At 44.7% G+C, this 10,586-nt stretch overlaps 2 protein-coding genes across 7 annotated transcripts in view; both read right to left on the bottom strand.

Moving 5' to 3' along the window:
- Edc3 (enhancer of mRNA decapping 3) overlaps positions 1-3,329 on the bottom strand; it is a 48,735-nt gene extending 45,406 nt beyond the window's left edge. For 4 of the 6 annotated variants that reach the window (XR_013107622.1, XM_076925587.1, XM_076925586.1 and 1 more), the window contains exon 1: positions 3,158-3,304. The gene's annotated coding sequence lies outside the window, so the exon portion shown is untranslated. Of the gene's footprint in view, positions 1-3,157 lie in introns of all 6 variants that reach the window. The other 2 variants (XM_076925588.1, XM_076925590.1) reach the window with 1 other exon arrangement.
- A 5,045-nt stretch (positions 3,330-8,374) lies between these two features.
- Cyp1a1 (cytochrome P450 family 1 subfamily A member 1) lies at positions 8,375-10,501 on the bottom strand. Its single transcript, XM_076924464.1, has 6 exons — positions 10,037-10,501; positions 9,458-9,584; positions 9,281-9,370; positions 9,064-9,187; positions 8,831-8,917; positions 8,375-8,684 (listed from the first exon to the last, which is right to left on the bottom strand). The coding sequence occupies exons 1-6, from the start codon at positions 10,499-10,501 to the stop codon at positions 8,375-8,377; spliced, it is 1,203 nt and encodes a 400-aa protein (XP_076780579.1).
- Between the last annotated feature and the right edge of the window lie 85 nt (positions 10,502-10,586).

A 10,586-nucleotide genomic window follows, 5' to 3' on the forward strand; every position in this document is an offset into this window, starting at 1 on the left:
ACAAAGAAACTAAAAAACAAACAAACAACAAAGACACCTACTATAGGTTTATTTCATTCCTTGTCAGATTTTCCCTATTTTATGTCAGGGTAGCATAAATTTTCTTGCCTATCATTTATTCTCCATAATCTTATTTGGGCACTTGCTTTAGATATTAGATAAAGCATTATCAAAAGCTGTTATAAAAACTAAAAAACTAGCAAACAAACAAACAAACAAACAAAAAACCTAAAACTTAACCAAATGAAGAGCAGCTTCTTTTGTTTTTCCAGTTAATATGTATTTTTAAGGCCCTGATAAGCTGGGCAGTGGTGGCGCATGCCTTTAATCCCAGCACTTGGGAGGCAGGGGCAGGCGGATTTCTGAGGCCAGCCTGGTCTACAGAGTGAGCGCCAGGACAGCCAGGGCTACACAGAGAAACCCTGTCTCGAAAAACAAAAAACAAACAAACAAACAAACAAAGGCCCTGATATTTTACATTCAAATTTATACTGTGCTAACTACTGAATTGAAATGTTAACACTTTGAAAATGTGGCTTTTAGTTGATAAGTGCATTTTTTTACTTGCATCTATATTAATGTGTAACTGTTCATTTTTATTGAAAATTCCCCTGTAAAATATATTGACAATTATACTGAAAATTTATCAAATGGGTTATCCTATGAACCCCCACTTCTGTGTGGCGATACATGCCTGCAATCCCAACACTTGAAAGGCAGAAGCAGGAGGATTACAGCAAGTCTGAATCCAGTCTGTCTGTCCTAGAAAGCAAGTTCTAGCCTAGCCTCAACTACACGGAAAAACCAGGCTCAACGAAAGCAAAATAAACAAACCAAACTTTCCTAGGACACAGCTCAGTGGGAGAATGCTTTCCTAGAATGTGTGCACAAAATTCCGGATCTATTCCCCAACACTGAAAACAACCAAAAAAAAAGAGAAATTTTTTCCTTTACACACACGCCAACTATTTTTCATCCATTACAAGTCTAAGGGTTCCATGTTTTTTTAAAAAAAAAAAAAAAAAAAAGCTGGGTCTTGTGAAGCAGGAGGATGGTCAGGAGCTACAAAAGGACATTTTGGGGGGACTGGGGGAGTCTTCTGTCCCCCAACTCTGGCTGTCCTGGAACTCTGGAACTCATTCTGTAGACCAGTCTGCCTCAAACTAAAGAGATCTACTTGCCTGTGTCTCCCAGCTACTGGGATTAATGTCACTATGCCTGGCTGACTTTTTTTTAGCACCGGACAAATCTTGAGACCTTTTATTTTGTACTTTTCCATCAAGTTATAATCTATATAAAAGTGTGTTACTCCACATTTAAAAAACAAAAACAAAGAATAACAACAACAACCACCACCCAAGACATGGCCTATGTAGCCCAGACAAGCTCAAACTCAAGATCCCCCTGCCTCAGCCTCCTGAGTACAGTGATTACAAGTACATACCAGCCGGGCAGCAGTGACACATGCCTTTAACCCCAGCACTTGGGAGGCAGAAGCAGGAGGATTTCTGAGTTTGAGGCCAGCCTGGTTTACAAAGTGAGTTCCAGGATAGCCAGGGTATACAGAGAAATCCTATCTCAAAAAACACCATGACATCTTGTGCTCAAAAATGTTTGCAGTAATCCCCAATGCAGCTGCGACCTAAATATCACAAGGGGCTCACTGTGTCTCCATAAAGAAGCTGCTCTTCTGACATCATGAAAGACCAAGTTATGCTGTTTTCAAACTTCACAAAAGTGGAACCATGCAGGTTCGCTTGTCTGGTTTCCCTGAATCAACAGTACACCTGTGAAATTCAGCTGGAGCACGTGGGAGAAGTTAATTACCATGTCCGTAGTGTATTGTTTAAGCACACCTCGATGAATTTAGCCAGTCTACTATAAACAGGTGAATTATTATTTCAAGTTCTGAGTTCTATTTTAAAGAACACTTTTACACATGTTCTTGATCATATGACACAGAAAATCAAGAGCTGAAACTGCATTTGACTTTATTAGAAACTGCCAAGCAGAGTCAGGTATTCTGGGGTTTGCCTGTAATCTCAGTACTCCAGAGACTAAAGCAAGAGTATTACTGAGTAATAGGGGATCCAAGTGGGCGAATGTCTCAGTAACACCAAAACTAATCATCCTTGGTAGTCAAAAAAAGTCAAGGCCTTTAATCCCAGCACTGGGAGGCAGAGGCAGGAGGACGGTTGTGAGTTCCAGGCCAGTTTGATCTACACAGACAATTCTACAGGCTCTCACTATGTCTGGAACAACATACTAAGAGCCTGTTACCAAAAAAAAAGTCATTCTTTGCAACTACTTTTACTTACTTCAGAGAAATCAACAATTGGCAATTGTGTGCCCCTCCCCCCAAACGGATACATCATTCTCTCTAAAACAAAACAAAACAAAACAAAAAAAAAAAAAAAAAAAAAACCCCAAAAAACAAAAACAACTGGGTTCCACCTGAGGGTTCCAGATGAGATACAAACTGCTCAGGGATAGTCATTTATATAGTGGCAAGATTAAGGTTCCTCTCAGTTCTGCAACCGGGAGAAAAGCAACTACTTAAGTAGATGAGGACTAGTCCTCCCAACACTAAAGCACAGATCAAATATTACTAATAACTGCAGTCAAAACACAGGAAAAAAAATAACTACAGCAGCGCATCGAGGGCAGTTAAGTGTGCGCACTTGGCAGGGCATCAATATATCTATTTCCACATCCCAGTCCGTCACAAGCTACATCCACCATGTGACACTCGCACGACTGAGTGGCTATTAACCTCACTGGTCAAAGGAAGTGAAGGCAAAGAAAGAGCAGGGGCTTTTTGAGAAGTCACAGGAGCAACCAAAGCTGGCCTGAGACAGACCAAGCCGTTATCGCCTCCAACCCGAATCCTAAGGCTACACCTAACTCAGTAAGTACCCTAGTTCCTACACGGGCGCGCGCGCACACACTCGCACGCACACAAACGCACACAAGAGTTCTTGCACACACACTGTTCTTGCGCGCACACACGGACACACGCACACACCGCAGTTCCTGCCCGCCAATATAAAGATCTACAAGGCCTGGAAGCCCGCAGCCTAAAAAAGCAAACCGAGCTGACCACCCGGAAGCGCCAGCCAACGAGCACGCGCGAACACGCGGCCTCCCTCGTGCTCACCTCCCCGCCGGTTGTCCCCGCCTGCGCCGCACAACACACCGAGACCACCTCACTCGCCAAAACACCACCGAGGGGCTTCACGCCCACCTCCACAGACACAGAAGCAGCCGCCACCTCCACCGGAAACGCCCCCGCGTCTCGGCCAACCCGAAGTGATGTCACTTCCGTTGACACGGGGCGTTGCCAAGGGGCGGGGCTCCCGGGAAATTTGAGAGGTTGGGGTGTTAAGAGGTTGATGGGCAAGCAAAGCAGCTAAATTAAGCAAGATGTTTTCTGTGTGTGAAATCTGAGTGGAGTAAGAAAGAGAAAGGGAAGAGAGAAAGAAAGGAAGGAAATATGCTGGCTAGTTTGTCTACTTGACACAAGCTAGAGTTATCTGAAAAGAGAAAACCTCAATTGAGAAAATGCCTCTATAAGATCTGGCTGTGTGTAAGCCTGTAAAGCATTTCTCTTAATTTGTGACTGATGTGGGAGGACCTAGGCTATTGTGAATGGGACTCTCCTGATAGTCTTGGGTTCAATGAGAAAAAGGGCTGAGCAAGCATGAGGAGCAAGCCAGTAACCAGCACTCTTCAGTGGCCTCTGTACCAGCTTCTGACGTCAAGATCCTTTCATGATGAATAGTGATATGGAAGTGTAAGCTGAATAAACCTCTTCCTCCCCAAATTGATTTTTGGTCATGGTGTTTTGTCACAGCAATAAAAATCCAAACTAAGATAAATTGGTACCAGGAGTGGGGTGTTTTCACAGCTAAGATCATGTTTTGGAAGGACTTTGGAACTTTGGGCTAGAATGTCCATGAGAGCTCAGTGAGCTCTTCTGTAGGAGATGGGAAGATAAGAATGTTGAAAGCATTCCAGATTACCTGGCCTGTGAAGTTTCAGAGGAAAATTTAAAGACTATTGGGACCATTTGTTATTTTGAATTAAGGTTCTGTGGTTCTGGTTAGGTGGGGCTGAAGAAATCACTGTGATTAACAAGAACTACAAAAGTGAAACTTTTGCTTTGCTCAGTACTGTTGGACTGGAGGTGAGAAATTAGTGGTGCTTAAGAAAAGAACAACATTGTTGAAATGAAACCTGTTTCTTTTTTTCTTCTTGGTTTTTCAAGACAAGGTTTCTCTATGTAGCTCTGGAACCTGCTCTGTAAATCAGGCTGGCCTCTGCCTCCCAAGTGCTGGGATTAAAGGCATGCACTACCACTGAGCATGGTTAAATCTTTTGGGAAGCATTTCCTGAGAGCTAGCACACCAAGAAAGAGAGAGAGAAGAGAGGGTGAGGGAGAAGGGAGAGGAAAGGAGAGAGAGAGAGAGAGAGAGAGAGAGAGAGAGAGAGAGAGAGAGAGAAAGGAAGGAGAAATAAGAGAAGCTGGAGAAATGGCTCAGAAGTTAAAAGTGCTTGTTGCTTTTCCACAACTGTCCATAACTCCAGTTCCAGAAGATCTAACACTTGTTTTTGACCACTGAGAGAACCAGCAAGCTTATGGTGCATATATATACAAGCATGCAAAACATTCAATACACATAAAATAAATCTAAAAATAAAATTAGAAATGTTTATGAGCTCATGGCTTCAGACACACTTGAAGGGTTTTAATTCATGTAGAAAAAATTTTTAGTCAGTTTGTTGCTATGCTCAAACTCAAAGCAATCCTCCTGCCTGCATTCTGAGATTAAAAGCATATGTCACCGTACTCAGTAGAAATTATTATCAATAGTCAAACTGTCCTATCTTCAGGAGTTAAAACTTCTTCAAGATTGTCCAGAGTGATCTATTCCTGGAGTTTTTGTAGTATCTTTACCATCTGTCATGACCAAGTGTTCCAGGCTTGTCTTTTATTAACACATCTTCTGTCCCAGATTTGTGGCCAATTGTTTTCATAAGAAGCCTTGGATCTCAATCTGGGCATTAGGAAGTTAGAATGCTCATTTCTGTGAATTGGCCATTGCCTCTAAGATTTAGGATATTAGCCAGGCAAGATAGTACACAGTGAAACAGGTTTTCACTGTGTAGTGCTGACTGAGCTAGAATTCATTCTGTAGACCAGGCTGGCCTCAAACTCCGAGATCTGCCTGTCTCAGCTTCCTGAGTGCTAGGTTTAAAAGTATGTACTACGAATGCCCAGCTCATAAATTGTTTTATATATGCTGTCCAGATTCCATAGTTTTAAAATGGTATTTTTCCCTACCATTTAACCTGCATAGTTTGTTATTGTGGTATTTTTAATGAAGATTTAATTTTTGTGGGTGTGTGGATACTTGAGGGGGTATACACATATGTTGGGGTGGGTGGGAGTGCCCACAGTTGCCAGAAGAGGGTGTCAGTTTCTCTGGAACTGAAGTTACAGACAATTGTGAGCTGCTCCACAAGGGTACTGGACATGGAACTTGGGTCCTCTGGAGGAGGAGGAAGAATCCTTGACTGCTGAGCCTGTAGGCCTTCCTGGTCTGCTGCTGCTTGTTTTGTTTTTAGTGTACATAAAGTTATACAATCGTCACTCTTGGTTTTCAAATACGTTCCCTTATGTTTAGAAGAATCCCTGCACCTCCCAACTCCCTTTGCCTTGTCTTCCTTAATTTTTGGCTCTATTTCATTTTCCTATTCTGGATATTTTACAGGCTACTCTATATTATAGCATATAATCCAAATTTGTTTTCTGTTTCAAAGACAGGATTTCATATATCCCAGGCTGGCTGTAAACTTTCTGTAGCTGAGAGTGACTTTTAACCTTTGACCATCCTGCCTTTATCTCCTGCTTGCTAGAATTACAGGTGTGTGCTACCACAGGAACTCATGGCTCTGGGTTCGCTAGACAGCCATCAACTGAGCTACATTTCCAGACAACTGTGTTTTGCTTTGTTTGGTTTTAACAAAACCACGAGCATGGTAACTGGGCACCCTGGTTCCCTCTGATTTGGATTTGCACTTTATGATGGCCTGAAACTCTTGGTGGATGGAAACTATCTACTCTAGTCAGAAAGCATAAGTATGGAAACTGCTGTCTACTACAAGCTGTTCAAGAGGGAGCTTGAGCAGGGTGATACTAGGAAGGGTCATATCCCAAGACGCACGTCCTCTTAGCATGTTACAGGAGCTTCTGGCTCTGTGGCTCCGGCCCACCTCTAACCTGACACTGCTGTTCTGACATTCATAAGGGATGGTGATAGAGTGTGAGCCACTAAAGAGACTATTTCTCCAGGAGAGCTGACCCTGCCTCACTCCCTGAGGCACTGGGTGAGCTAGCCAGGGGGCAGTGCTGGCAAGAGCTCAACCTGGTGGTGTGGTTGTGGGAGAGCTGACAGGTTGACCAACTTAGCTACCACCCAGACCCAGATTTAGGACTTTGAGTTGGTCCACTTCAGGTCTACCCCATCTATAAACTACTGGAGCACGTGAAGGGGCTGGTCCTGCAGATCCAAAGCTGCAGGATCTCCATGACCCAGGGCAACAACAAGCTATCTGAGAGGAGTCCCAGTGAGGATCCAGTATTGATAGTGTAGCAGAAGCCAGAGGCCTCGAATCAGACCAATGAATGAATGACTCATTGCAATGAACATTTGCAAGCAAAGAAGTATGAACAAAAGAGTATATTATATGACATACTGTGACACACTGCAGCTACCATGATGAGATTCTGTTTGATATATATATATATATATATATATATATATATATATATATATGTGTGTGTGTGTGTGTATGTATATGTGTATATATGTATATATAAACACACAGACATATTTCATTTTGGGTAGAGGTTACAAGGGTGGAGAGCAGATACAAACTGATGGAGAGATGAGTGAAATTGGGGTACATGATGTGAAATTCACAAAGAAGAAGGGGGGTTCTCATTCTTCAAGAAAGGCTCTGTTCAAATATCCCCCAAAGACCTAGAGACTTCTTCCAACATCCCTCCCCACCTAACCACATCCTCAGCTCTAGAGTTCATATCCCCTATGAAGGGCTAATAAAGCCCTGGTTATTGTGAATTAGATGGGCTGCTTATGTATCAGACCCTTCCACCAGCTTTGGGGGCTTCCAAAAGCAGTCTTTTGTTCAGAGTTCCAGAGATTCTGTCTATCAAAGTGTGACCCATTGGAGAAGGAGGCCCCACTGATACCGCACCTGCGAGCATTCCCTCCAGCTCACCCATTGCCAGCGCTCTCCTCCCCACAGGAAAACACAGCATAAGGTGGAGCTTAAGGGTGTGAATGTGGCTCAGCTTCAGGTTCAAAACTTCTCTGCACATAGTACTTCAAGGCAATATTTTTATTTAGCTCAGGTAGGTTTTTCCTATATATTTCTGGATACTTGAGTTAGGGTTTTCTCTGTTACGCTAGCAAATTACCTAAATCTCTTAAGATGTGACAAATACAAATGCATAAGCAAAATACAGGCCACAATAAGAAGCTCTTATGTACAAACATTTTCTAAGAAAAACATTTTATACAGTAAAGAAGAAGGAAGAAGAACTGGTGTAGTGGTCCATGACTGTATCCTAGCACTTGGTAGGGTAGTAAGAACAGAAAAAAAAAAAAAAAGGAGTTCAAGGCCACCCTTGGTAGCAAGCTCAGAGGCAGCCTGGGCTACACAAGACTCTGTCTCAAAAGTCATTCCTTTACTCTAAACCTGGTCTTACTGCCCAGAGAGTCTATCCCTCTGTTCTTGGGTCTTTCTAGACACAAGTTTCAGTCCTTCCTGAACAGGAACATGGGCTTTGCAAGAACAGGGGCACCCTGTTTATTTCTATGTAGGGTGGACAAAGGCCACCCACCCCACCCCCGACACACAGTGTCATAAACCCATGTGGGAAGGCTGTTTAGCCTCAGCAGATAGCAAGAGCACCTCTGTGCCAGTATTTTGAGCTGTCTTCTCTCTCCATTCTGGGCAGCCCCCAGTTGTCAAAGTAACCAGACAGATCCTGGCATGACCTGCTGTAAGTATTTTTCAAACCAGCCAGCTACTGGAGCACCCAGAGAGCTCTTCAGGAGTTTTCTGAGGCCCAGGTATCTCCTAACCTTTTCAAGCCTTCTAGTTGATGTTGAAATTGAGAAGGATCTGAGGTTCCTGTGGGCCTCTCATATGCCCAATGTCTGTGATCAGCATATAGAGAAACAAGTCCAAAGTAGGAGGCAGGTACAATGTCCCAGGATCTGTGTTTCTGGCTGAAGCTGAACCCCAGGAACATCCACCTGGTCTGGTGAGCATCCAGGACAGTCTAAGCCTGGAGACGCTGAGGACCAGAAGACCGCATCTGTGCTTGGAAGTGCTCACAGCGGGCATGCTTCAGAGTCAGCCCATAGGTAGGAGTCATATCCACCTTCTCGCCTGGTGACACATTAAATTCTACTTGCTGCAGCAAGATGGCCAGGAAGAGAAAGACCTCCAGTCGGCCAATGGTCTCCCCAATGCATTTCCGTTTGCCCAAACCAAAGAGAATGACCTTCTCACTCAAGTGCTTATCCAGAGTGCCACTGGGGGTGAGAAACCTTTCAGGTCGGAACTCGTTTGGGTCGCCCCACAGTTCCCTGCACGAAGAGGGAGACAGCTGAAGTCAATGTTCAGAAGATTATAAGCATCAAGTAGATCAATCCCCAAGGGACAAGGGTGTCTTAAGCCCAGGAGAGGATGGATTCATCCCACCCAGAAGTTTCCACTGCCTCTGTCAACTTACTGGTCATGGTTAACCTGCCACTGGTTGACAAAGACACAGCACCCCTTGGGGATATAGAAGCCATTCAGATTTGTATCTCTTGTGGTGCTGGGGAAAGAGGACACTCAGTCAGAATCAGGACCACAGGGCAAATTCACACTCCGGCCCATGCCATATCCTTCCCATGAATTCTAATGGGCCGTGTACACGAAACTAAGACCTAGTATCAAATATCAATGAATCTATGGCCTGACCTGTGGGGGATGGTGAAAGGGAGGAAGGATGAATGCCGGAAGGTCTCCAGGATGAAAGCCTCCAGATATGGCAGCTGAGGTCTGTCAGAAAGCCGGGGCTGCCGATCCCTGCCAATCACTGTGTCTACAGAATACAGAAGTTCAAAAGGATTAAGGGGTTGCCAAGACTTTATCAGGGTCCTCCACTTAGAGTCCTTGGAATGGAGACACCACCTACCTAGCTCCTCCTGGATCTTCCTCTGTACCATAGGCTTGGTTACCAGGTACATGAGGCCCCAAGAGATAGCAGTTGTGATTGTGTCAAATCCTGAACAGGGTGGAACAGAGGCAGTGGTTAGGTATGTGGCAACTAGGGGCACCCAAGCACAGAAATGATACACTGAAGTACTCATACCAGCTCCAAAGAGGTCCAAAACAATCGTAATGACCTTATCATCTGACAGCTGAACATTGGCATTCTCATCCAGCCTCCTGTCCTGACAATGCTCAATGAGACTGTCTGTGATGTCCCGGATGTGGCCCTGGGAGACAAAGGAGCACAAGGTGAGAAATGTCCCAGACCTACCTCTCCATCTAGGCCTGATCCCTCACTGTCATTAACATCTTTGTTCAAGAGCTGACATTCTGAGGCAGCTGTTTCAGTTTCCCCTTGCCTCTCCAAGTCTCTTTCTACATTAAAGAACTGATGACCCAACTCAAGGGACTCTGACACTGATAGTTATTTAATGAGTTCTTTAACTTTTTCTACCATAAAGCCAGGAGACAGATTCTTTCTTGTCCAGTAAGAACTGGCCCAGGGCTCCTCCTATCAGTAGCTCCTGTCCTGTGGATATACAGAAGGACCAACCAAGAAAAGTTTTATTGCCTGCTGAGGACAGCGTACGCTCTGCTACCAGCTTTAAGCTTGCCTGTGATGTTCTGGCCCTGGATCCTAACTGCTTCCCATCACCGCCTGCTTCTCCCCAGCCTCTACCTTCTCAAACGTCTGGAGGTGCTCGTTGATCAACTTCTTCATGAAGCTGTAGAACTTCTTATTCAAGTCCTTGAAGGCATCAAGGGAAGAGTTGGGCAGGTAACGGAGGACAGGAATAAAGTCAGCTGGGTATCCAGAACCAGTAACCTCCCCGAACTCATTGCTTAGACTGACTATGCTAAGCAGCTCTTGGTTATCATGGTCATAACGTTGGCCAAAGCACATGGCACAGATGACATTGGCCACTGACACTACCAAATACTTGTAAGGGTCAAAGTGGCCAATCTCTGCCATCAGCTTCTGGAACTTGCTGATTAGGTATTCAGCCTCCCTGCTCACGTGCTCCTCCAAGTAGCAAGAGGATGCTGACGTCGGGTCTGAGGCTATGGAGAAGCTCTTCAGGGCATTCTGGGCCAGGCGCCGACGGGCAGCCCACACTGGTCCAGAGTCTGGGTTGAAAGTCATGCTCTTTCCGTTAGTGATCAGAGTGAAGCTGTAGAAGTCTGGCCGGCCCTTGAAGTCATCTCCCTGCCTTACCAGGGCCTGCTTG

The sequence above is a fragment of the Arvicanthis niloticus genome, chromosome 26 (genome assembly GCF_011762505.2).
Source record: "Arvicanthis niloticus isolate mArvNil1 chromosome 26, mArvNil1.pat.X, whole genome shotgun sequence".
In the NCBI taxonomy this organism is placed as follows: domain Eukaryota; kingdom Metazoa; phylum Chordata; class Mammalia; order Rodentia; family Muridae; genus Arvicanthis; species Arvicanthis niloticus.

What these genes read in the sequence shown, in the direction of transcription:
- Cyp1a1 (XM_076924464.1), bottom strand. Translation starts at nt 10,501, where the DNA reads ATGACTTTCAACCCAGACTCTGGACCAGTGTGGGCTGCCCGTCGGCGC. An exon ending in TTTGGACCTCTTTGGAGCTG is followed by an intron (nt 9,371 to 9,457) that starts GTATGAGTACTT and finishes CACCCTGTTCAG; the next exon opens with GATTTGACACAATCACAACT. An exon ending in CCTTTCACCATCCCCCACAG is followed by an intron (nt 8,918 to 9,063) that starts GTCAGGCCATAG and finishes CTCTTTCCCCAG; the next exon opens with CACCACAAGAGATACAAATC.